The sequence below is a fragment of the Hippocampus guttulatus genome, chromosome 4 (assembly GCF_054856545.1).
Source record: "Hippocampus guttulatus isolate MCC_2025c chromosome 4, RoL_Hgut_1.0, whole genome shotgun sequence".
NCBI lineage: Eukaryota > Metazoa > Chordata > Actinopteri > Syngnathiformes > Syngnathidae > Hippocampus > Hippocampus guttulatus.
The window spans coordinates 11111268-11139187 of record NC_141264.1 but is presented as its reverse complement, the minus strand read 5'-3'; the positions used below and the strand labels follow the sequence as shown (position 1 = coordinate 11139187).

The window sequence follows — 27920 nt, the reverse complement described above, 5'->3', positions numbered from 1 at the left end:
TTACCAGTAAAAAGCTTGTTTAATAGCAGAATATATTGACAGTACAGTACAGCAATACAAACACTGCCATATTGCTCATACTATACATGAATCACCCAGCTGCTGTTCAGCTTATGAAACATAGCAGTAATAATGGTGCTTGTACAGTAAAGATAGGAAAACACAACACATGGATGGGCTCACAGAGCTCTTCGACCATCATTTTCCAATGAAGGTTACAATGTGGAGGAAGAAAAGAATTTCATATTAATCATAAGAGCAAGAAGAAATAGAGTCACAGAGCTTTACATGCTTCAGTAAAGATTTGTGATAACCGGAGCATGAAGAACGAAAAGGGGGGGGGGGGGGGCGCAGAGATCAACAGTCACAAGACTCACAGACAAATATAGCAAATCAAATCAAAAATATAAAAAAAATAGGTGCTACTTTATACATACATACATGACATGAAATGATGGATGTTGTCGAAGAGTCACTCATAGCACTGTCAAATGATCTTCATGCACATATTAGATACTCTTCTTATTTTGTGCATTAGTTGGTGTATTACGTGAGCGCTGTCGTATTTCTTCTGCAAGACACTTTCTTCAGCTACCGCAGGATCCTTGGGGCTGAACGATCATCAGTGACTGTCTTGCGGAGCTTAACGCCTCGACGTATAGTAACCAACATGTCCATGCCTCCTTGGGCTTCAGAGGATGGTCCCTGGAGTGCACACTGAATTGAATCCCCTAATGGTGAGCTAGGGAAGGGGAACTGAGCTTCACCGAGGGCATGAGCGCTGGCCGCCAGCTCTCCTATCTTCTCCACCAGACTGTGGCGGTTGGCGGCCAGTAGTGAGTCCTCCTCAGCACTCTGGGCGGCCAAAACTTGGGCCTTTAGATCGTAAGAAGTCCTGTCTGCACCTCCACCAGCCCACGCTGTGTCAGGAAGGCTCCTTTGTTGAGGAGAAGCCTTTATGAATTCACTCGCATACGGATCATCTGGGCAGAGCAGCTCTTCACTACATGCACCATGCTGGGATGGGCTGGTGTAACCCGGTGAGTCCGGCACTGTGGGGCTTTTCACCGGCACAATGGGAGGTCGTATGGGAATTGGGCCAGATGTGGAAGGTGTGCGTCTCACTCCAGTCTTGGAGGATGGCGTCCGACGAATAGTAGCCGTTCCAGAGGCGACTGTTCCGGCGTTGCTAACCCCGTTGGGAGCACCTTGTAGGCTTTTCCCTGCGGGAAGGCCTGCTGTGCTGGCGGGCCTTTTGGTTTGAATCATGCGGCGGTAGCTTTGGGCGATGTTACTGTGGCGCGGGATGGTGGAGGACTTGTCAAACTCTATTTGGGCCTCAGTGTCAGCATCCCCATTTAGAGAGTAGCACTCATAATCAGAACCTAGGGATGATAGTAACTCAAGTTCTAAGTGTTTTACAAAGAACATTACTCACAATTTTAGGGGGCGGGGTGAAATGTCATGAATCAATAATTGCACAAGTGAATTTAATTTAACCTTCTCTAAACTTTGAATGCACATGCCCAACTGTTTGTTTCACTTATTTTTGCACAACTTGCTTATCTCTTACAAGGAGCTGAAGAGCAAAATTTACAACAGGTGTTTGAGCCATGAATCATCCGATACATTTCCACACCTGTCTTTCTGTGACTCTTCTAGTCTCGCATAGGTGCGGTCCTGTTGACCAATAAGTATCATCGGAAACAACTCTGGTGAATTTTGCTTTTCAGCTCCTTGACAGAGAACAGCAAGTTGTACTAAAACCTGAAATTTCACTCGAAAGCCGAATATCTCTAACTTTTTGTTGTGAGTAGTGTATGAGTGACCAAGTGTGTAGTTTGACCTTGGGAGGGGATGGTGTCCTCAGAACACGAGGGGGTGTTGGTCTGGGTGCTGTAGCCACTGGAATACTGCAGAGAGTCTCTGCTGCTTTTCTGCTGCTCCATGCTTAGGCCCCTGGTCAATACCATTGCCAGAGTACTGGCTGCTGGCGACAGAGGCTCACCATGCTGTTGAACAACACATGCAAATTCCCAATTCATGCAATTGTACATCTTTAAATTTGCCATCCTGGGGCCCTGTTTTTATTGTCATGCGTTGGGCATCGAACGGCAACATAACACACAATGATACACAAAATAAAATGTATTTGTTTAATCTCATTTTTAGATTCTATAGATTAGGAAACATTGCTGCCTTGGATTGAATTGCAAAGAACAGAACTGAATACAACGTGACTAAACAGATTTGAACAGTCAAATATTATTCGATTTTTTTCCTGTTGTGATGGAGGGTTTCATCACTTCGTTTCTTTGGATGCAGACAAATCTGAACATAACCTCGGTCAAGATCAAACTTCTTTTCTTTTATTATGATCCTAAATCATAGTTGTTCACTCTTTGATTTTAGAGTTAACTATTGATCGTAGTCTGCACATAATGAGTGCGTGTGTGCTTTTAAGATTTCTTACCTTCGCTGTAATCATTCCTGGACCAATTCTTGCTCGGTGTGCATCATCTCCTTGGATGCCAGAATACCCAATCGGACTGGGCGAAGCTTCCATGTCTCTTATTTTATCAAGAGACTCTCTCCTTCGCTGCAAAGTGCTGGCTAATGATGGATCGCACTGGCTTGATTTGGCCCAATCCTGAAGCAGCACATGCAACAATAAGACACCCACTAAGCACGTGCGGTCCCTCCATTTTTGATTAAAGCTTCTGATTTGGCTCATGGATCAGTTAGATGCCGAGATAGATATGGGCAGACTACAGTGTGTATTGAGCCAGTTAAAGTCTGTTAAATGAGTGAGCCACCTCAGTTTACCATATCTTTATGAGGAAAAAAAATGAGAAAACCGAACTTGATGAGCAAGAGAAAGGTGACTGCAAGGTTTATCTAAACATGTGCAACTCAAGAAGCAAAGAAGCAACCGATTTGAAAGTGAGGGAACCCAAAAGTAAAACTGCAAATGAAAACAAACCTTCCAGCTAGGAACCTTTGATGTGGGTGAGGGGGTGTTGGTTCCAGGGGAGTGGTTAAATGTGGGGGACGCAGGAAGTATGACAGACAGAGGCCTGATGGTGCCAGTGTGAGAGAAAGCAGGGCGGAAGGTGCCGAAGGATGAGCATGAGCCAAACTGCAGGATGACACACAAGTCTGAGTCAGAGTGCTCACCATCCACAAATAGTCAATTGTACTGAGGCCGCCTGTAGACCTCTTTCAGATCGAGCTCACAGTGACTGTACTGTATAGAGTTGTGATTGGGTTATCAAGAAGCTTGGCTGATTGGCGACTCGCATGCACTACTAACCGCAGTGGGGGAGTTGCACTCGCTGACAGACTGGCAGGTTTCAGAAGCCTCAGAGGAGGCCGAGCTTGTTGATTTCTGGGAAGGGAGATGGAATAGGAATAGTGGGAGAGAGATGACAATGAAGTAAGAGAGACAAAGGTGTCGGAGATGAGAGCAAAGAGGACAAGTTGGAGAGGACTGCTGATGAGTTTCAGGAGAAGGGATGCATTTGCCTCTTTGAGAGCCGATACAGCCCAAATACAGGACCTGTATCCATCCGTCCATGTTCAACACCGCTGATCGTGAACAGGGTCGCGAGGTGTGCTGGAGCCTATCCCAGCTGACCTCGGGTGAAAGGCGGGCTAGACCATGAACAGGTCGCCAGTCAGTCGCAGGGTGCATATAGAGAAGACAAAGAACCGTTCACACCCACATCCACACTGTCACAGAGCGGGAACCGATCCCACGCTGCCCACACACAAGTCACAATCCAGGTGAGAGTACCACCACAACATCAGCGACTTACAGGACCTGTTAGAATGTTTATTCAAACAAGAAACATGCTGCAATGTGTTCGCACCACTGAGCGAGTGAATCCCTCTCTGCGGCACAAATAACGCCAACATTCATCACCAAAAATCTGTATTGCGTCAAAGAGCTCAGATGTTTCATTTTCAAAATACAAACAAGATGCGCTCATCACTGATTGACAAGACAGCAAATGAGAAAGGGCAGAATGACCGCTACCTGGCTGGTGACGTCTGATGGCATGGGAGAAGGGGGCTTCGAGTGGGTGTTGGCATCCTGGGAGACAAATCCTGAGTCGTGAGAGGAGACGCTGCTTAGTCGATGGGCCCCTGCCGAGGGCATCTGGAGGAGACTGTTGACAGGATGTTTAACATCAGAAACCCCAGAAAATAATTTGCTGTGAAAATTCATGTTTTTTGTATTCCTTTCTTCTTTTCTAACCCCAACTATCTCATCACATTGTTCAACACATGATTGTTGGCTTCCTCCTGTATTATCCTGGCTTCAGGAATCCAGGTTATTATTAATCTAGGAACTGAAAATTGATGTTGACATCAGGGAGTTGCCCCCTAAATTCGGTGGGGATTTTTGTCTCTTCATACGAAAAGTCACAGATGGCTGGTTCACAATCTAGATCATAACAAAGCTGTGTGATGGGGTCCAGGTCAGGGCTCTCGTGTTATTCAACATCAGACTCGTCCAAGGATACATTTATGTAACCTGCTTTGTACATTGAGGACAGCCATGCAATCATAGATATGACATTCTTTCCCATGACTGTTTCCAACTAACCACAAAGACAGCATTTCTCATTCAAGTAATCTGAACGATCTGATAAAGTGGTATCATATTCTTGATTGAATCATGGCACAAAAAAACAAGTTTTGGATTGAGGTTATGAAGCTTTTACCTTGCAGGTAACTCCAACTCGGTCTACTTGAACCATTTTGTGGCTATATTTTTTTTTAAGCACTGGGACAAAGGATGGATCCATTCAAGAAACTCACATACAAATGAGCGCTATATATAGGCAGCAGTGTTAATTGGCACAGAGTGTCACAGTTATACTAAAACTGGTTGAGGCGGTGTGGTGATGGCAAGTGTTGATTTGCACACTTCTTAAGGGCTAAATGAGAATTAAGTGTAACATTGTCAACATGTTCTGGTTGGCTCGGGAGCGCGACAGTTGATTATGGATGTGTGCACGTACATCTGTGTGAATGTGCATGCGTGTGCGTGTTTAGACTTACCTGCACATGCTGCTCTTTCTGGAGCTGACACTGCCGGGCGAGGAGGGAGGTGTTTGATAGGACCATGTAAAGTCAGAACCTTTTAGGTCCCGGATTACCTGTCACAACACACGCAACAATATGATTCTGAAAATTGGAGAAAAAAAAATCATGAATCCAGTATTGACTGGCTCTGTTTAAATAAGGAAACACAGACACTGTATTAAGTAGAATAGGATGCCGATTCCGTATTCTTTTCAGCAATGCAAACTACAAGCCTAATAATGAACATACTGTCACATGAATAGGCCTGCATCTTTGTCAAGGTGGAAATATTCATCAAGTTTTGTATCGGGTCTTGTATTCGATGTGTTATATTGTGGCCAGTGAGTGTCTGTTGTGACCTACTACTAGCTTATCAATTCATTCATATCTACCTTACAAGTAATTTGGAAAAATCACTGTCGGTGTAAAAGCGCAACACTTGGACCTACAGACCAAGCACTATGATGTCAGATGACCAGCTTGGTTTGGATATTGAAATGATTCAATTTTTGATACCTGCTCACTAGCCGGAGGAAGTTTGTGTGGGTCTTCTGTTAGCAGCGTGAGGTCATCAACAATGGCCTGTAAGTGTGTTGTCTCTTCCAACATGGCAATCTCAACATTCTGCAACAGAAAAACTGAGCTTATTCTACACCATCCCAAAACCAATTTAATTAAACATCGTTTTAGCGGTTCCTAAAATGAATGAATGAATGTTCATTCTTGTGCACAAAAGCTAAGCGTTGCTCAAGTTTCCTCACCACAACAGGCTGCAGCAAGTTAATGAATGCGCAATAGCGCCCTCTCTCTTCCAGAAGTGCTCTGCGCACGGCCTGCTTCTCCGTCTCCTCCATGAGCAAGTACAGGTCGCTGACGTCCTGCATGGCGCTGTCCAGCTGTGGGCGCAGGTTTCCTCGCCCTGTGTTGGGTTAAGACACGCACGTGTGCGGAGACAGAAGAAGGAAGGAAGGAAGGAAGGATGAGGAGATGGAGCAAAGAGGCAAGAGAGCATGAAGAACAGAACAAGATGGGAAATTATGGAGAGGAGAGATAAGAGTGTCAGCAGTGGAGCAAAGAAAGGGAGAGTCAAAAATGAAAGATGATTAGAAAACATAATGAGAAACTGTTTATTTATTTGATGGGTTCATGTACATGGCAGTGGGAGGACGATGAAGCATGTCGAAGATAATGACTTGATGCAGAGCTACTGGTGATGACTCGAAAACCCTCGAATGGATTCCATTAGAAAAGTGTTCATCAAGGGCATGCTGCACAGTACATCCTACTTTGGCACTATGATAGATGAACAGAGGCGATGACAAACGAAAGAAGGATGTGAAGTACACGAGTACGATGCCAGCGGTTTGATTTACAACATGGATTGCTTCAGAAATATATGACAAAGTATAAACCTCGTGAGCAATTGTAAAAATTGCTGTCCACACTAATATAGTTGGCTTATCTGTGATGTGTTGATGGCAATGTCAATATGTTTGACATCAATTGCCCGTATTACAAAGTATTTGTGTAGCGCTCTGTTTATTGTCAGACAGATTTAGGTTGCACGGCTTTTATTAGATTGAGCAGGCGTACCTAATGGGGAATACCATCGCATGGATTGAAACAGTCCAATATTGTCATATAGTGCAACCAAACACAATTTGTTGCAAAACCGAGGTCCGATTTGTTGGGATTAAGTATTCGTCTTCCCCATAGGAAATCATAGAAAATGGCATCATTCAACTTTTAATAGCTGTACAGTTTGGGATATAGATTCTGCGTATGGGATATGTTCTGTTTTATTTTTGTTAGTTCTTTTTTTTTTTTTGTCTCTTGATACTATTGTTGACAAATTGTCTTGGCCAAATTGAAATGAGCAGCCTAGACAGGGATGTTTAATTTTTGGCCAGATGGCCATCATTTAATTAGCAACACTAACCATGAATGGACGGCGTGGACAAATACTTTGAGGACATTTCTCAAGTACTGTGATTGACTGGCGACTATTTCAGAATGTGCTACCCCACCTCTCGCCCAAAGTCAGTCGAAATAGGGTCCCGCACACCCGTGACCATGGAGTCCGGAGAACGGATGGATGGATGGATGTCTTATTGAACTTTCCCAGTGAGCATATATCAATTGTAGGCAACGAGGCAATGAAGTTTGTGCTTAACATAAATGTTACACATGTTGTCTGACTGACAGTGTGATAATGGATGGGATGCCTTGATGAACTACCACATGCACCGGTTGTAAACTAAGATCAGCAGACATACCGAGAAGTTCTAAAGTATGGGCTATAGCCGGAAAGAAAGGCATTGGGCCATGGGGATAAAGCAGGGGGCGGGTTGGAGAGAAAAACAAGCAATGTTAGCAATGTGAAATCAGCACACATTGTGTTTAAAGTTGTACCAATGATGCAGGAAGAGTGGTACAAATGAGAGTTATTTTACAATTTTTAATTGAAGATGTTTTTTTGTTTTTTTTTTCAATACAGAGTAGCAGCTGAAAAGAAGTGCAAAGCTTGGAAGCCGACTGGAAATTTGCCAGCCCCACCATCAGATTGCTTGCTGTTGTAACACATGCATCTAACTCAAGATGGCGCTAGTTCGACTCAGTTCATTCACATGGGCCGGCAGCCAAACTCAGATCAAGGGGTTCTCACCTTTTCTTGCCTTTTTCTGAAGTTTGAGGGTATCTAATGACTTTCGTTTGATTTCTTGGCGAGACCGTTTGTATTCTGTTGAGTAGAAGAATCTCACACAGTGATCATTTCCGAATGTTTAATTTATTTATTTATTTTTAGTCAGAAAAAAAAATCTTCAGCTATAATTTCCATGTCACTCACCTTTGGCATGGTCCTTGTCCAGCTGATTGGCAGTCTTCTTCCATTCCTCTATTCTGTCCTGGAGTGGTGTAACCAGGCCTTCCATTAGAGCACTAAAGTGATAAAATGACACTCAGAAATTGAAGGACGTGTTGTAAATTGCTTTAACTGTCTAGCAGGAAACACTCTAGGGAGAGATGAAGGCCAAATGAGATGGAATGGAACCCAAGAGCACAAATCCCCCTCAAGGTGAGGGGAGACAAACAACATTCACATGACACGTACTTAGTAAAGTGGCGCAATTTGGCCTCAATGCTGCGGTGTCGCATGCACATCCTGGTCAACGCAGAGCCAATATCCCTGGTGGCACCTTCAGAAGTAAAAGAAAAAAAACATAGTTTACAAAAAAAATGGAAAGATGCCTATGAAATCCCACAATACAGACTTACTTACAAAACAGCACGTTTTCTTTGGATTTTTTTGTGACACTTGTTTCAAAAGAAGGTCCTGCCTCAACAAAGGGTGTTAAAAGAAAAAGAACGAGAGTGCTTTATTGTTTTATTTCTTCTTTTTACCTCTGTTTGAAAATTAAGAATGACATATTCATAATCTTACTCTTATATAAAAAGGCGGCTCAGAGAGTGGATGGTTGGATATTGCAGGACGATCAATCACACCCCCCCCCCCCCGACCCCTCCTGCCTCCCACACAGAATGTATTTAGCCTTTGGGTTCTTACTGAATGTCGTTACAACTGAAAAAAAAAACGGCAATAACAAATAGCAGATCGGTCTTCATCATTTGACAAACGTTATACAGTATGACACACGAGGAACGCAATATCAAAAGCTGCGATATAATGTAAGTCAGGGCTGTTTTCTCGTCACAAGATGGCTTTCTCTTGAAACCGCAAGGTCGCAAGTGTAAAACCAGAGACCATAAATGTCACATTTATGTGGTGAAAGCAAATATGACACTGTCGGCAAAGAAAAGCTAAATGGCCTTCCTGATGAACTATACGTTGTCCCCTGACATACCAAGATTGCAGATGTGATTCGCACCACAGTGTAAATAACAGCTTGTGAAAATTACGTACTGTACTTTTCCTCTCTGCTGAAGTGTAATTAAATGGAGACTTAAGCCCTAAAGCTCAGTCGGGCCAGCGTCTCACTGATGGTTTACAGGCGAGTGCTGTACGTGGAAGCATTGATCCTCTTGTAATCTGGGCCACACATTGCTAATCTTAAAGTCTCTCACCATACATACAGACCTCGCCAAGGCATGCTTGTTCTTGACTGTGTGTGCACAGGTCCCCCATACAGATGTTCATGCCTTTGTATGGACAGGTGTTGCAATTAACCAAACCCCCTCATTCGTCCCAAACTTCTCAAACCCGTCTGTCCCGGAGGAAAAAGGAGGGAACGTAAGGGGATATCCCTCTATTCTTCCTTGGTTGCTCTGCCTTTCCTGTTCTCTCTGTTTCCTAAACACCATTCATGCAGGCTGGAGAGACAGAAACTGACTCGAAAGCTTCTCGCAAGAACGGGCTGTAAACTCGAAAAAAAGCACATTGTGCTCTAGATTGCTGTCCACTAGATCTGTGCTCTCTTCTGGGATCACAAAACGGTGTTACTGGGAGACAAAGACCACCACATAGTCAAACTTTGCAGTCCAAAGATGATCTGGAATCCGCTTCAATGTATTTGGTCATTGACTGAAACATTTATGTTGTATGACTGTTGGAGTTCAAAGGTCATACAGCTGCATCGGGCATTAAACACCAAAATGAGGTTTGTGTTTAACATCCCCCTCACTAAGATACAATACTTGTGTTGCCTGATTCACTTTTTTCAAACGTGCCTTTACGATGATATACATCCTGTGTAAGTTCATGTTCAGTTTGATTGTAGGTGTCGCCACTTTACTACATCTCAATGAGACCGGTTTTGAATATTGTAAAAAGGGAGGCAAAACAATCGCAGAATCTTTGAGAAAGCTGATGGACAATATGACCTTATTGTGTAATAAGGATATTTACTTGAAGGAAAGCATGGCGAGTCATGGATGCACACACGCAAGGCCCATGGACCCAGGTCATGCATCTCGCGCTAACATTACACAGCATGCGCAGCTGTGAAATAGCTCATCACACGCTACGAGAGAGCAAGGCAAATGTAGACTCATCTCTATAACAGACCGCCAGGCACCCCCAGCCACATGTCTCACCCACACCTGCACATTTCCCTCCCCACCATCCCCTCCCCATATTCTCTTCAACCCATCTCCGCTCTTCCTTTGCTTCTCTGAGGAGGATCAACTGACAGCTACATCCTGGGGAGGTCCAGAGGATTCCTGGCCCTATCCGACAGCCCTTCTGGCCTCTGGCCCCCACCGGATGGAGTGGGACAGTATGAATCACTCCGACAGATCCCTCGCATGTGACAAACACACACAAGCGAGGAAGAGAAGAGAACTTGAGACATTTTGTTCAGTCAAAACTAAAAGCCTGTCCGCTGTCTCTTGCTTGGCTTTCTTGGCATTAAAACTTCACTTATACAGAGGAGCTGGGAAAGTTATTATTTTGTGGATCTTGCCCCCTGTGGTGTAACAGGAAGCAAGGCCAACCCCTTAGCAAACACACATGTGAACGGACAACGTCAAACACAGGCCAGAGTGGGGGGTGGGGGGATGTTTTGCAACTCCGTCATTATCTTAGCACAGCCAACATCCGGTATAGCGACGCGGCAGTTCATTTGAACCATACATTGGTCGATGGTTCAAAATCCAAATTTCCATCGGTTTTCCTGTGCCTGATTAAAAGAGCTTGATAATGCCGACAGTAGGGTGAAGCCCGTGGTGGGAAAATTGCAAAGCTCCAGTACTGAGGTCCAGCGAAGTGTGGTCTAAACATTCAGTGAGCTCTGGTTCTGATTATCTTCCCTAATTCCTCTGGGAACGAGGAGTCCTTTAATAGGCCTTCTATATCGCGAGCTCCCCTACCAAGGAGCCAGGAGCTACAGCGCCTTATTTCTGATGTCTTCAATATGGGAGCTTTGGTGAACTATCTCTCTCTCAGGTTTCATTGGACTACTGATTTGCAGCGGGAATCAGACTACGAATTGCAACCAGTATTTCAAGCTCTGTATTGCAGTCTGAGTCGGCCACTTGCTCCCTTGTTCTTTACCTTTGTCAAGAGAAAAGCTTTTATAAGGTGCAAAGGCACATGCTCCATGGTTCACTTGCACAAAATTCCAGTTGCCTTTTATTTGCACTTATACAGCTGCTGCTGAGCTCAGCGATTTCCATTATCTGTGAAAAACACAGAACTTCACATTATCACCCTGGCCAACGATTAGCTTGGTGCCTTTTGCTTCTGTCACCCCATTCAATTGCTGCTGAATGTCAATTGAGTGACACGCAGCAGAGGCCCTAAAGGATGAAAGGAGCTGGTGGGATGAGAGAAGCGGATGAAAGAGGGCACACACTGATGCTGAGGTGTTGGCTAGCTTTGGCTGGTCATCAGGCAGAGGAGATTGTTGGTTAACTTGTACAGGTGCAGACAGCTCGGTGACGATTGATTAGCACATCCGCCTCAGAGTACAGAGGTCCAGGGTTCGAATTCAAGCTCTGGCCTTTCTGAGTGGTTTGTATGTTCACCCCGTGCCTGCGTGGGTTTTCCTCAGGTATTCTGGTTTCCTCCTACATTCCAAAAACATGTCCATTTTATTTCATGAAACCGTGACTGTTGGTGTTATGAAAAACAATGACTTCTCAGCCATGTTTTTTCCTTGCTGTGGTGTGAAAAATAGTTTTTTTGTTGTTGTTGTTGGCTGTATGAATGAGAATTACTTTACTGAACGCAGGTTGATTAATTTATTCAGATCAATTTATCGGTACTCTGACTGAATTGTGAGGTACGATTTCTGTGATAAATAGAGGCATAGCAGGAAGGGGTCTAATATTCTGCATCTCTCCGAAAAGTCACAGGTATCAAAATCTCCCCATAAATGTGGGAGTGGCCAGAGTGACCAGGGGTGGGTGGTCTTTGCCACGTTCTACTATTGATTAATTCCTATTAACTGCATAACTGTTTTAGCAAGGAAATGGGAGCAATTATGTGCTATATTTACTGTCTCCAGCTTGTGCGTCACTTCCTTGCATCTGTCTTCTCTTACCAGCGGCAACATTATTGGAAGGGTGAGGAAACCACCTCTGCAACGATTGTTTTAGTCCACACATGAGGAGTCAAACACACTCATCCTATTGTTGTCTGGGCCAGAGAGCACGCACGGCAATTTCCACCTCCCAAGTCATGACCTGAGGCACTCTGAGAAGCAGACAGACTTCAGTTGTGCTGTAATGTGGTGTAACCATGTTCTGGAGAGTATTATGTGGAGAAGGGGGAACATGGGGGAGGGATATGTTGTAGGTTGAACCTCCTGTGAAGGAACATAAACGTTTCTAAAAATAAAGTCAGCTCCTTGTCTAAGTGTGTTTTTCATGAGGTTGAAAAGGGGGGTACTATACTCTGCAATAAATCTAAGGAGCCGCGTTTCCACACGGGATTGTCCACACTCCACCCCCAGACATTTAAACATACACCGAAAGACCTTTTTATGTCACAAAATGAACCCGGATGTACCCAAATACACTATATCAACAAAATAATTGGTACAACTGAAAATGCCAGAAACTACCCACTATCATTTGGATTCAATAATGATTTACTTAGGAGTCATGGTTGAACAATGGAAACACCCTAAAACAACAGCAGAAGAGAAGTGTATCTGCCCCAAGCCTGCACAAAGTTTTGCAGAAATAGGTCCATCCATCTACCATGATGCTTTTCTTCATATGAGTCACGGGAAAGCTGAAGGCTATCACAGCTGACCTTGGGCAAGAGACAGAGTACACCCTGGGCTGGTTGAGTGTCAGTCACAGGGGTGGAAATGTTGTTGTTTTTTTTAATCGAGATCATTCACAAACAATGAATACATTGACTTTTTCCCTGTTTGCATCTCCACTCCAGGAGGATTCCATTCAATTTCAAGTGTGTCTATGGGAGTTTCTGTCCATTCATCACTGGCGTTGGACCTGAGAAAAGTCCCGCTCGCTCATGCTAACTTGTTCTAGTTCATTACGGGTGTTTGATGAGGTTGGGGTTAAAAATTTCAAGATCTTCCACACAAGTCTCATCAAGGCAAGCCTTTATGGGCTTACGTTTTACCGCAATGATTCCCACCCAGGGTGCAACAACACACTAGACTAGTGTGCCGTGAGAGAGCATCGCGGGAAGTTATCCAAATGTACTTCATTTGCCTGGAAATCATTATTTATTCATTACGAATGTTATAGCGCCATGACGTTCATCTTGTCTTCTGATCAGTGAGTCAGGTCAGAGTTTTTCTCTTCACAAAAAAAAAAAAAAAGACCATTGTCTGAAAAAATTTAACCTTAAACCTATTGTAAATGTTTCTCTGTACATTCCAACAATGTACAGTGACGAGCAAAACAAATGTGTGCTGTGAGATTTTTGTAATATATAACGTGTGCCTTGGCTCAAATAAGGTTGGGAAACACTGCTTCACAAATTGGGCACAATCAAACTAGAAATGAAAAGGGCCTGCGCCAAATTTATGATGTTGTGGCCAATTAGTAACGTCAAGAAATAAGATTCACCGGAAACCGAAGTTTGTTGTTCAAGTTATGGCTGCTAAATTGTCTCAGTACTTTTGCCCAGACTAACCTGACAGCGGGGAAGCTAAATAGTTGTATTCAAAAGAAAAAACAGCATACTGGAAGCAGTTTAATCCAGATGTTAACACCCTTGCTGACATAGTTCCTTCCACCCTGTTACGCTTCCTCATTTCCGCTGAGCCGCTCATTGCTGACAAATATACTAACAGGTGCTCCTTTATCTTCTATTCCTACAGCAGTGCCGCCTGTCACACCTCTTCCGCCTGTGGCCTCTGATACCACCTTCCCACTAGTAACTTTTTAAGCATTCGGTAAAATTTTGGGTGGTTGAACAGGGAGTATCTGTATCCATCGTGTGATGGGGTATATGGCGAATACAAGCAAATGTTTTGATGCCCCTTCAACGACAGTCGGCGGGACAGGAACCTTTTCGACGGAAAATTGGATAACACGCCACTGGTCCATACTACAGATACTACAGAGATAGTTGAAACATGTATCATCCAAAGAAGGTCAACTAAGAATTTTAGCTGAATAGTTTTACTACCCTAAAACACTCAAATTAATTACTGTTCGTATCGATATTAGTTCCTTATGATCCTCAGTACTGTGGGCCCAGATTTAATTGCACTGATGATGACAAATGGCTTTGAATATTAGTGCTTCACATAACAAACTGCCACTTCACATTTGAGAGGCTCCTTCAATTCATGCATTTTTTTGATCGAATTTAAAAACACTTTCATTCGTTGGCTTTTCAACCTGGGATTAAATAAGGATTTTTATCTTCCTGTGCGTCCTTGTATATTTTATTTTACTTGTTTATTTGACTTTGTTCCTTATCTAATGTAATCTCTTTGTATTGTTTTTGTACAGCTCTTTTTTTCTAAAGTTAATTGCTTTATTAATAAACGTACACTGATTCATTCTAAATACCTCTCGAGCGATGTAAAGATTGAAAGAAAAAAAATCACACAAACAAATGTGGATCTTCTTCACAATGACTGCTCACATGTATGCTGTATTTTAGATTTGTGCTGTAGTGTCATCATGTTGGAGCAAAAACGTGTGAAGTATAGCACAGACTGATGTGTGATTAGTGTTCATCAAGTAAGTACAGTGTTACAATGATCTAAAATCTGCTGCTGACAGATTAAACCAAGGGTGGTAGTGGGAGTGGGGGCAGTTGTGGGTGGCATCACCACAAATGCCCCCATTTATCCAGAGGCAGACATACTGTAAAAATGTTGACTAGATCACAGTAGATAATCAGTAGAAGTATGCAAATTAATGTTTTCTTTCCTCATTCAATGCCGTTCCTTCCAGCCCTCTCACATCCAGAGTTCATGTGCTAATCTTTCTGAACAAAGTGTTCCCCTCAAGTCTCATGTTTGTCTGCTTAGTTTGGTATTCAGCCTCAGAACGAAAGATTTGTTTTCTCTTCAATTATTATGCTCCGCTTTCAACTATTTCTTGCAAAACTGTTCCAGCCTTTTTCAACTATTCCTTGCAGCCTTTTTTTTCTTTTTTTTTTTTTTTTACTCATTGCTTTCTGAATGTAGTCGTATCTGTGGGCCAAACCTCAGAATGCAATTGAGACATGGGGCCATATTTTCTGAGACAGGCACACGTGCACTCAGTGTAAAAAAAAAAGAAAAAAGAAAAACTAGTGTGTCTTCATTTTCGTGCCAGGGCAAGTTTAGTTTACCATGTTTGGGAATTCAGCAAACCACGCTAAGCGTCGCCGGGTTTTCAGGTGCACATAGTACATTTTCTTTTCCACGCCCCCAGCACACCTGACAATTTGGTGAAAGAAAGTAGATCAGACTTCAGACTAAGTGAAACCAGGTCGCAGGGGGTGGAATGCAATTTTGTTGAATTTGATCCATTGCGCACAGCTGATAAAGAATGTGTGATATCAGCGTGCAGTGAACCCTCTGAATCACAGTTGAAATCAATTCATTGAATGCACTATTATTAGTTTGATCATTATCATCAACTTTAATATCGTTTCAAGCCTCAAAAAAAAAAGAAAAAAAACAGGTTCACATCGCAGTTTGTGAGTCAAAATTTGCATTTCATATAAACGCACTGAATAGTAATGCTACAACCACTTTGTAAACATCGTGACACATTGCTCTCCGGCAAAGATGCCCACTATGTTAATTTTATCTACGGGACTTCTTTACAGTGATATAAATGTTGATGTACCTTAGTAGCATAACATTCTTCCTGTGGAGGAATTTGTGGCTTGTTTATTACCATCATGACAAGCACAGGATATGCTAACTTGTCACATTCCTATTCTGGATATGAAAAAAAAAATGATGTCACACTAGAGCTATTACCATCCTGCCTAGCCACTACCTTATCAGGATTTACTGTTCCAAACGATACTGCGGCAAACCGAACTAGACTTGGGGTCTTGGAAAAGAGGCTTGACAGGCTGCGGGGTTGCATTAGATTGGCAGACATGACAGTAGAAAAGGTTCTTCCATTTGAGCAAGCGGTCATCCCCCGCCCACCCCCACCCCCACCCCCACCCTCCTTCATTTTTTCACTAAGTCAAAGCCACATAGGATGTGGTTATAGCTATCCAGCTGTGGTGCTTACATGACAATACAGTACTCATCCTCATCCTAGGCTTCAAACATGACATGCCAAGCTTGATGGATGTCAATCTTGGTCACCTGCACACACTCATTATTTGACATGGCCATAAAAAATAGCTACAGTGTTTAGGACAGTGTGGAGAACAGTAATCCGCTGATCTCGCTCTTCACGAGGCCAGGGTCGTAACTCGTCCGTGCCAGCTTGTCCAGATGGCGGGTAGGGATATCCGTCCCATCTGCCAGCCCAGAGAGGCACAGCGTACAAGCAGATTATTACTTCACTGACACACTGATCCACTAGCATGCCTCCACTCGATATGCACCAGGGATGGATAAGGAGTAAAAACATTGGATTTCAATGAACCAAAGGGACATTTTGTGTCCGTTGACACTCGGTCATCACTGTCTGGAACACAAAATAAAGTCAGAACGCAAAGTCGCAAAGCAATCTGCCTTAAGATCCCAGTGTGTGAATTTTGTTAAACCTGGGGGGTGGCCGCTCAGGAGGGACGAAAGGCCAGTCTGAGTCTGTGTGTTGTAGAGTTGGACTAAGAGGATTAGCGAAACGCCTATGGCGAGCCTGGATACGAAGAGCTGTGGAAATCCCACTGCAACCACAAACCCCCCACCTTAACAAAACTCACCCAGCTTGCTGAAAAGATGAACCATGTATGCCATACCCTGATGGAACATTAGTCTTCTACGAGATGCCCTTTGAACTTTCTCTAATTGAGCCATGTCCAAAATGGGAGTGAAGTACATAAAACATACTGTATGTCATCAAACATAGCAACAGTTAAACACCAAACACAGACACCGGCGCTCTGCGGAAGTCTTACATACACCACACATCATTTTAATATGGAGGGATAAAAAATGGTCACCACAGAAACCGACAGGGCGACCAACCTAAAAATATAACCTCCCCTAAAGTGGACCTCAGAGTTATAATCAAGAAATGGGTGGTTATAATATGGACCAATTTTATCTTGAAAATTCTCTAATCACAATTTTCAGCTCTGTGGTTGATGGACTTTTATCGAACCCAGCTGTGATCGTTCTTCAGATGGGTCTTAAGACACAGAAACATCGACGTGAAAGCCTGCCATCTAACTTCCTTCTGAGTCTTCATAAAACACACACAGCCATGACCATAAACCATAAATGGACTCCACAGGCAAGAGGAAGCGATGAACACGGGACACAGAGCGTGGCAGTTTGATATATCAAAACACACACACGCACGCACACACACACACACACACACACACACACACACACACGCGCGCACACAGTAAACCGTGACTATGAGGCACTGTAAATAAGGTTATTGCTGGTCGGAAAAGCTGCACAAGTCAACAAAGGGAAATCTTAAAATGTTTTCCACTGTTCTCCTTTTTTGGACAGGAACAGGGAAACTGTTATTGGAATGAAATTTTGCTTTTTTTGGCAACTATGTGTTCATTCTGTGTGTGTGTGTGTGTGTGTGTGTGTGTGTGTGTGTGTGTGTGTGTGTGTGTGTGTGTGTGTGTGTGTGTGTGTGTGTGTGTGTGTGTGTGTGTGTGTGTGTGTGTGGCTGAGTGGGGTGTTTCTTTGTGTTTGAATTTAAACGAGTATGTCAAAAGTTCTGTGTATAAAAGGATTCCTAAAGTCTGAAAAGTGAAGCCCAAGATGTGCCTGTAAACCTTCTTCAGTTCTAATGTCCAACAGGGAGCAATTCATAGCTTCCAAACATCAAACATCCAACTATACAGACATATTTTCCACTTGAGTTTTGGTTGTGGACGCTAGGTTGAAGTCTTCTTCCAGTCTTGCTTGATGTTATTTGTTAAACAAAAATATTGCATCAGACAACATTACATTTAAACTTTATGTTTCCTGATTTGTATTGTGTGATGTACATTGACTCAAGGAAACTACAAACTAGCTGGGCAATAAACATGTTCCCATTACTGTATGTTCTCTAACCTCAGCTCCCACAGCAAATGTTATTCAAAACTAATAAGGTTTGGGATCTGATGAACACAGATAATCAGTAGAAGTTCGAAGAAAATCATTTGGGAGTTGTGACCTGTGCTAACACTGACATGAAAAACAAAACAAAAAACACAAATTACTGTTGGGCGGCCCCATGGTCCAGTGGTTAGCGCGTTAACCTCACAGTGCAGAGGTACCTAGTTTGATTCCAGCTCCTCTGTGTGGAGTTGGCATGTGCCTGTGTGGGTTTTCTCCGGGTACTCCACTTTCTTCCCACATTCCAAAAACATGCATGGCAGGCTGATTGAACGCTCTAAATTGTCCCTGTGAGTGTGGGCGCGGATAGTTGTTCATCTCTGTGTGCCTTGCCATTGGCTGGCAACCGGTTTAGGGTGTCCCCTGCCTACTGCCCGAAGACAGCTGGGATAGGCTCCATCTATTTTTCTATAATATAATGTGCGTTATAATAAGGAGAAAAATGATTTAATATGAAACGATTGGAATTACGTAACTGTCAGAGATTTTCTCGGACAAAGTTAAAGAAATGACTCGGCACACAGGAAAATTGTCTTCAATATCGGCGGAAGCGGATCTCTGAGAGCGAACGACGGTGAGTTGCTCCGCGATCACACTCGAGCTCCCTTCCCGCCAATTCAGGCTTTTATTGTAACATACAAGGAAAACACTGCCCCCGATATTTGCATACCGCACCCACGGTCCGGCCCCTCGGTAGTGATTGGTTACCTGTGTTAAACATTGAACCACCAGTACGTTGGCGCCTTTTCTGTCTGGTCTACATTGAATTAACATGTTGCAGACTTTGCGGATGGCCAATGTCGCCTGGGCGCGACGGGTGTTCTCAACTCGTCTTTTGTTGTTCAACCGCTGTTCCCGAATTATTCATTCCCCTTTTGTGACCGAGTTTCGCCCTCTCCCCCGTGATCGCCCACCTGTATTGACGTGCTAATTGTGGACATCAACAGCCCTCCGGCTTTGTGCACAGGAATTTGGGGGTGCTGGATACGCACCCAAACGTTTAGATGTGCCCAGATTAAATGAAACTTTAAACATGATACAATTTTGCTCATAGATTCCTCTAACAGTAACCTAGTCAAATGTTAACACAAAGGGCAGCTCCAGTCAATGTCGACACACTCTCTTCAAGCAAATTGCTGGGACTATCAGAATTCCCAGGGGATCACAACTCAAAGACTAGCCTAACACAATTTGCAACAACAACAAATTTGCACCATGTTAAATCGTCAACGTTTGGAATAATTGTGTTGATTCTCAGTGTTATATTTAGAAAATTAACGCTGCACGGAGGATTAAGACATCGCAGAGATGCGGAACTTCCCTTGATATCACTTTCTCCTTTGGATCGCAAACTAATTAACATTAAATCAATCGGTGGCAGTAAGTGCACTCTGAGTAGCCTGAATCGATTCAATACAACATTTATCAAAAGGAATTCCACAGAGCAGAATAGTGGGGTAGAGGCGAGCTCATCGTTCAGAATTTCTGGGTTTGGCTGTCATTTCAGACCCTCCTTTGCGAATACATGTTTAGTCCCGCACTTGTGTGGGTTTTCTCCATGCCAATCCGGCTTCATCCAACATTTGAAAAAGTGCTTCCTATGTAAATTTAAAGATGACGTGAATGTAAGATTGAGTTCTTTGTTCATAAGACCCCTGCGATTTGCGGGTGGCTAGTTCAGGCTGGGATAGGTTTCAGCCCATGTGCAACCCGAATGAAGTGGTCGAAAAAACCCGAATGATTGGATGGATGAATTTGACACAATCAACTGAATACTTAATTGGCAGTGAACAAATAAGGTCACATTTAAGCCTGCCCCCCACCCCCATCTTATTTAGCAGTATGAGAGCAGCAGTCCAACAGTTTCTGTAACTAATTTGGCAACTGCAATGCAATTGTCATCTCAATATTGAACTTTGAACCATCAGCATTCAATAAATGTCATTTACCTGTCGACAGTTGCTGTAGACGCACTACATTTCTCATCTCCACACATTTTCCAAAGCATACCGCAACAGTATCATAATATGCCACTTCCCACGTTCACCATACAGCTGATAGGTTGAGAATGAGAGTACAGTACTAATCATAAAGTAAATGTCCCTGAGAGGGGGAGCAGTGAATTGAGTGGACATTTGAGTGACACACTTTATACGTCTGTTCAATCATCTCTCTAATCGGCCTGCTCCATCTATCATTTTGATGTATTCTTTGATTTAATGCAACTACTGTTTACTTTGAAGTCTTGCCTTTACGTTATCTAACCCCCCTCAAAACCTTGTTTCGTTTTGCAGAAATAATGCATTGCTGGGATCACTTAAGGTAATTGAAGGTGTCTCCACAATACGCTCAGTTTGCGGAGAAACAAAAAGGCAATGTGACAATGCATAAACACACGGCAGCAAGTGGAGAGTACTAAGCGTGTAAGTACTAATACAGGGTGTTTCAAAGCATGTGAAAGATCAAGTATCCATCTACCAGCTGTTGGCCTTAAATATAAGTCTATGTGCATGCATGGACTGTTTCATTAATACATGTGTGCGTTGTGCCAGGGGTGTTTACAGGCTCGTCTGTACTCATGCAGGGGGTTTTGACCTACATATTGCTCTCGACGATCAACTCCAAAAGAAATCTGTGTTAATCAGCTGTGCCTGTGGCTAGTCTGCCTGCAGGTGCTGCTGTTGCGGCGAGCTGGGTAACAAAGCAGCTCAGCAGACTTCATTAGGACCAAAGAAACAATAAGCTTGGCTTGTCACTTCTCTGAGCAGCCTTGCCCCTGAACTTTGGATATCTTAAGAGCATTGTAGTTGTAGACTTGCAGGTCACATGAGGCCAACGGTTATTGCACTACTTATTAGTGATAAGTGATAAATATTATTGGGACCGAAAGTAAAGTGTTAAGAAATATGTTAGAATTTCTCATCCTACTATGATTTATTCGAAAACGTTCCAGATAGCATGAAATAAAATGTTGAGTAAGTTGCTTGCCGATTCAACAGAATTTTTCACATCACATTTGGCTGGTTCGGAGGACTCGTTCATAACTGCCCCATGGGCCAATAAAAACATGGCATACTGTCAGGCACGATCACTTTGAATGACAAACCAAAGGCTGACAAGAAAAGGAAGTCACACAGTCGCAAAGAAAATGATTCCAAAAACTGCACAATAAAGGAAATGTTTATGTAAACAACACCATGGATGTCCCTGTCATTTTTTTTTCTTTTTGAGTCACTTGAAGTTGAGTGACTGCCACCATCGAGCCCCATCCAATCCCTGAAAATATAAAATTAAGCTAACGCTGTTCCGTTTTGGTAATATCTTTGTGCCTCTATATTTATTTGTCGTTTTGTAACCTTTGAAAAAGATCTACTGTATGTATTTCTAAATCTTTTTCAATCGATACAACGAGCTGAAAAATATGATTGGCCCTGCACATTTTGATAAACACTGTTACAAGACACAACCGCTGCTTATTTGCTTGCATTAATCCTTTGTTATGTCTATCTGGGTGTACAGTATATCTATTAGTTTTCACTGACAAAGAGTCACAATCATAAATCAGAGAGTGCATGCTATTTTGAAGACTGATCGCATCAGACATAAATAGTTGTGGCCCTGGTGCACAAAGTTAGTGCAGGTTTTTCGACCAGTGAAACAGGAGCTTTCAGGATCATGCAATCCCACGCTCAAGAGGCATGCGGACCTCTGATCACTTTCCTGAGAGAACATTTTTCTTGACTTCAAAGCTCGGCCTGGCACTGTTTATCCCAGTCGGCAGCGTGGCAGCAAAGCACGGGTTTAGCATTGGGAGAAGAATCAACATGGCCATGAAAGTTTGAAAGGGGTGATCCAAATCCAAACGACATTCAACTCTGTGGCCTGTGCTTCACGTGACATGCATGCAAAGTGACCATTCGCGATGGGTGTTTAACTGTGAGAAAAATTAAGAATCATTGACTCAATCCAATCGTAGGACTACTTTTTCTTTTTCGCGGGCTCATTATTGCCATCGTCCATTCATGTTTTACTTGCCTGATTGCGCTAACACCAGATCTATCCAGCTTGTTCCTCAGGGCGCTCATGCTCTCGTGAAGAAATGATTATCTTTGTGACTTCCTGTTAGACACTTCCAGTAAGAATTTTGGTATTTGTTACAGTGTTTGTTTGTTTTTGTTTTTTTTACATAAAGCACTTTATTTGAAATCCCCAGCCCCGCTTTTTGAAATGATCATTGCAGTGAGAAATTGTCTCGGGAGCTTGATGCACTGTTGCAGGTTGTACTAACAAAGCAGAAGAAGTTGAATCTGTGACCACAAGAGAAATGTTTCCAGCACAGAATGAGCATCATAAAAAAATTAGGCTGAGAGTCTTTGTTTGAAAAGACCACATTAACTCTGTACATGTGCTCCTTTTCATTTTGTGGATGTGCGCATTGAACTTTGTGTTAATATACTTGCGTGGTGACCATGCAGTGGGAAGTAGTACTTTGGCTGAGTCCTTTGTCTGCTTTAAGCGAAATAAGACTGTGTCCAACCTCTTTTAACAAAACGCGTCCAACTTTATTCCTGTGTAGGCACTGATATGGCACAGAGCTTCTGAGTTTGACAGAGTTCGTAAAGTAGTTAAAGATGTGACAACGATGTCACTGGCCTCTTTTTTATGTCATCTACCTACTCTGATACATGAGCAGGAAGAGGGATTGAACCGTTTTCTCTGCTAAACTGCCACAATTGTCATTCTCACATTGTTTAAGTCTAACTGTCATCGAATATGGACTCATGCAAACAGTTCCGGTGAAAACAAAACGCCGGTTTCAGTTCATACCAGAGCTTGCGAACCCAATTTTTTTTATTGCAAGAGTCGTACGAAATTGTTTGCTCATTCATTTGAACGACCTCCTGCTGCACATGCTTTTAATTGTGGTACTGTACAATCTAACGCCACATCGTAGTCTGCTGCCTCCAACAAGCACGATACCAAGATCGCTCCTGATTCATTTTTTTTTCAATCGCACAATTTATTGAAGACATTTTATATTGATGTGATTCACGTGTCGATCACAATACATCTTAATGTTGAATTATCACCCAGCCCTAACATATACAATTGATATAAATTACTCGATAGAATTGTATATATTGTACGTATTGTATATATTGTATGTATTTATATTTACACACTTTTCAAAGAAACTAACTTGGAAACACTGATTTTATTGTTGCAAAATGAGAATTCCAAAGTAACATTGGAAACAGCAAACTGAAATGGTTGTACACACAGTATACTTTGTAACTCACATTTCATTGAGTTGTATTTCTAAAAAAAACAGCCTTACCTCTTGAGTTGGTAGCAATGTCGGCCACTTTCTGAAAAGCATCTAAAAAGGCCACGGCTGCCAGAATTGTTGTCCTGAAAACATGTTGATAATATATGAATTCTGAGTAAGAATTCAGTAAGGTCAAGCCTCTGATAAAATTACTCCTCACCTGAGTTGAGAATGCAGTTTTGTAGCCTTGGCACTGAAGTCTTCCCACACGGGGTAAGAGCTCTAATCGGAGACAGAACAAGAAAAAGGAATGAGTCAGACGTAATAGTCTTGGACATCATTTAATCCTTTTCAACTTGTTTCGTGACTGTGGCTGCTCAGGTTCACAGTATTCACATTGATTGAAATGGATTCAAATAGGGTTCTAACGGTGCAAACAGTCATCGACTTACTATCCTGAGGCGGGAAACAGGTCAATGAAGGAACTCAAACGTCCGTTTTTGTTTTTTTATTTTGCGCTGAGCTGCTATTTAAATGGCTGTTCCACACTTTAAGATCCACAAAAGCGCTTCTATCATTATGTGCCCCCCATGCAAGTCTTGAAAGAAATCTGTCGAGGATTTAGCCCAGGTTAATCACTCATTGCCTTGAGCCAGGAGAACAGGAGCCAAACATGAAACACATTCAAGGCTGGATCCCCACAGCGAAGGGGGAAGTTAAGACTGAAAGATTCACTTTTTACTGACGGCCACAACATCTAATGAGAGTAAAAGCATTAAATATTCCACCTTTAAAGATCACAAGAATGGGATATCTCGGAGCTCAAGAGCTCTGGCAAAGCTGAACTATTACAAGTGAACACATTTGTGACGGGTTTTCCCATCTGTTTTAGGCGTTGACAGGCTACTTCTTGGTTTATGGAGGATGGCATAAAACTGGACAATTTTTAACTCTGGGGCGGTGGGGATGGATTCCATTGTGACATAAACAGCAAAAAGGGAGAAAAAAAGGACTTAATTAATATAATTCCCTTTTTTTGTTTGACTTTCCATTTATTCAATAGCTGAATCAAAATGTAATCGTCTTTTTTCCTTGGCACAAGCTGTGGTCGACGCGTCAATAAAGTTTGCCGGTCTCTCATTCATTATTCATCATTCGACAGCGGCGGGGCCACAGAATAATCAAGAACTGCTTTTGTTTTTAATCACTCTACCTCTAGCATTTATTTTTAGGCCCTGCTTTGCGTTTGTCCCAATGATTTAGGGGCGACCAACTTAGAGGGTTTGCAAGGCACTATCCTATCATGCGCTCTGCACTTGACTCTCTAACAGGTGTCTTATTAGCTCGTAGCTCCCTGTTGAAGGAAGGCTGTGATGCCAAGACAGCTGAAGGAGGCGACAAAGAATGGGGGGATGTCACGTCTCTTTTCATCCAGAGCCACCATCTGAGGAGGATACAGATGTCGTCCGTCCAGGTTGGTATGTACAGATATACAGAGGAACCCCTTTAACAAAATAAAAATTGCACATCTTAAGCTGCACCAAAATGCCCTGACATCGGCAGGCGTTCGATCCAAGGGGTATCCCAGCTCAACTGCGAGCTCCATGAGGTCAAGAGAAAAGTGGTCTTGAGGTGTCTGCTAAGTACAATATTGCAAAAAGCAGCAACATGTTGAGAATATGAACAAAAATCACAAACCTGAGAGGGAAATCAACAGTTAATAAAATAGTAAACCAATTTGTTCTTTTAGAAGCTTTAAAATACTAAATAGCAGTCAAGCCACCTCTCGCAATCCTCACTCTTCAGAACTGATTTGCTTCGACCTAAGAGGTTCCATCACATAAATGAGTAGTCGGGTCGTTGTTCTTCCTCACAGGAAATCCCTTTTTCGGGTGCTTCAAATCATTTTACGATTCCTCACCGACACCATCTTCCACTCCATGTGCTTCCATATGCTTTTACTGTTGCAGTTACATAACCAGCAAGTGCAGTGAGAATCAAGACAATTTGCCCCGTGCGTTCAGCGATTTAAGTTTTGTACTTTGTTTTTGTGTTGGAGGACTACATACCAGACAGTAACATTAATCAGTCTTTTGCAAACAATTGAGATCACCACAGGAAGCTGTGGTGCTGTGCAGCCCCTGGGGGCAAAGCTGGTCTGGCAGGCTTGTATTGACCAGCCAGGCGGCATGAATGAGGTCAGCTCTCTGTCTACGACAGTGGACGCGGACACTGCTGACTCAGGGCTTCAGCCTCATTCATCTGCTTTTCAATACTTTTTTTTTAAACTGATCTTGTCTCTCTCTGTGTACCCAACACAAAAGGAAATACATGAAACTAAACTAGAGCCTGCCAATTGCTGAGAGCTAATTTGGTTGGAGCTTGACAGAGGGTCCATAAATAGTTTGTCCAAAGGCAACGCGGTTCCCTGCCACCGAGCGATCAATAACAATTCTGCTCGATGCTCGACGTACTTGCAAAGCTCTTGTAAACATCAAGTAAGACAAGTTACAGGAACACTTTCTGGAGGTCTGTCTCTCAGGCCTAATGAACGTGTTTGCACTTTCCATCTTTTGTCGTGAACAACCACGGACCACGCGGATTCAACTTCTTTCACTTGAGAACCTCCTCCCCCAGCACACAACAAACACATGCTTGAATTTGGGTCGTACGTAATGGGATGCAAATACTTGCTGCTTTACAAACTAGTTCACTTACGTTTTGGGGATTTAAAAAAAAAACTCAACGTGCGTGTCAAATCAATTACACTAGAGGGCATATTATATAAAAATTCTTAGTAGCTTTTTCTGTAAAGGGCTGGTCGATTATTAAAAGCATCCCTCCACGGCTGAGATTTTAATCTAGTAATAATGTACAAGATGGGATAAAAGAGGATAAAGGTCAACTACATTTTTATTAGAGCACAAAATTGTCTCACTTGCAATAATTGATGGTTTTATTTTCCCAATACTTGCTATTATTATTGTTTTTGACTCCTTTTGTAAATCCATAAAATCTCCATCATGATGGAAGTATCCTTGAAATATATATAAACATGATTGCGGTTCATATGTTAGGCTTGTTTGTTTACTCAACTAGAGAGTATGAGATCTTTAATAGGGGTGATGTGTTCATTCATTTATTATAATTTTTCAATAAAAAAAATAGTAAGCTAGTTGTCGGTAATTTTTAATATACTTTATAACCCTATAGAAATAAATCATGACAATAAGAAAAAACAAACACATATACAGTACTGCATACTGTATATATTTGTGTGTGAGTGTGTGTGCATGTGTTGTGTGTGTGGGGGGGGGGGGTTAAAAAAATAAAGTGTATAGCCTCTGAAGCATCTGTTCAAAAGTACTTGCAGAAGACCATACATGGGTAAAACCTGCTGCACATTCTGCAGATAAAACAAAGCAAAACAAGTTTCATCTCCCAGTTTGTACTGCAGGGCTGTTTGCAGGCATTGGGAAGTGGAGGAGGGGGGCAAGGAAAGACACAAAGGCAGTAAAATTATTTCTGATCACAAACTGTGCAGCAACAACAAGATCAGAGTCTCTTCAAATGTTTCTCTTACCTTCATGTCGTTGACGATTGCCTGGAACAATCCACCCAGCGCCCCACACTCCTTCTCCACAGACTCCATGCTCTCAGAAATGTAAATTTAAAACCACTATAGTCAGCCTTCTCAAACATCAGACACCTCCGCTGCGCGTATCCGTCCTCAGTTGTCCTCTGACGGAAAACAGAGGACGCAAATCGGCAAAACCTCCGGCCAGCAACCGTAGGTGTTTGGTTCGACGGTACCGGGCTCGGGTTCGGTTTGACGTACGGGACCGGATGAAGAGAGACCGGGAGGCGCGTCCTCCGTTCGTGAGGAGAGCTAAAGCCGGTAAAGGTGGTGGGCACATGCACAGTGGCTCCACATGATCTCTCGCAGGCACAAAAAAAAATAAAAGAGCTCACTGGTCCTGGGAAGAGGGCAGGAGGTGCCGGAGGCGCGGGTTCGAGACGCGGGAGCGCGCACTGTTGTTAGCAGGAGGAGCAGATGTCGAGGAGCCTCCAGTAACACGATCCATGGGAATGGAAAGGGGGGGGGGGGCGGGTCGTGGCTTTCTTTCCTTTTTATTTCTTTATTTTTTTGTGCATCTTCACGGGTTTGAAGAGGAGGAGGAGGAGGGAACGAGGAGTAAAATACCCTCCTCCCCTTCTGTCCCCCTTCATCCCATGCAAACAAAAGTGAAGTCGCGCGTTCCTATTGGACAACTCACTGAGATGCAAAGTAGGATTTCCTCCGTGTGTCTGCGCGCCGGCGAGTGTGTTCAAACACGCTCGTTTTAATGGTGATCTTACAGTTCATCAATGATTAGATTAGGTCGGATTTGAATGACAAAGGACATGTT

General features: G+C 42.9%; 1 protein-coding gene across 5 annotated transcripts; it reads right to left on the bottom strand.

Moving 5' to 3' along the window:
* On the bottom strand, positions 1-27601 carry mtss1la (MTSS I-BAR domain containing 2a). 5 transcript variants are annotated; one of them, XM_086109469.1, is made up of 16 exons: positions 27095-27601; positions 23732-23793; positions 23581-23654; positions 8207-8291; positions 7943-8034; positions 7760-7834; positions 7371-7391; positions 5856-6013; positions 5611-5718; positions 5071-5168; positions 4040-4172; positions 3314-3388; positions 2984-3139; positions 2474-2650; positions 1847-2012; positions 1-1385 (listed from the first exon to the last, which is right to left on the bottom strand). In XM_086109469.1, the coding sequence occupies exons 1-16, from the start codon at positions 27161-27163 to the stop codon at positions 592-594; spliced, it is 2343 nt and encodes a 780-aa protein (XP_085965595.1). In that variant the 5' UTR covers positions 27164-27601; the 3' UTR covers positions 1-591. The 5 variants fall into 5 exon arrangements, with proteins under 5 accessions (XP_085965595.1, XP_085965597.1, XP_085965596.1 ...); XM_086109471.1 differs by lacking the exon at positions 2984-3139; XM_086109470.1 differs by lacking the exon at positions 7371-7391.
* Positions 27602-27920: the final 319 nt, after the last annotated feature.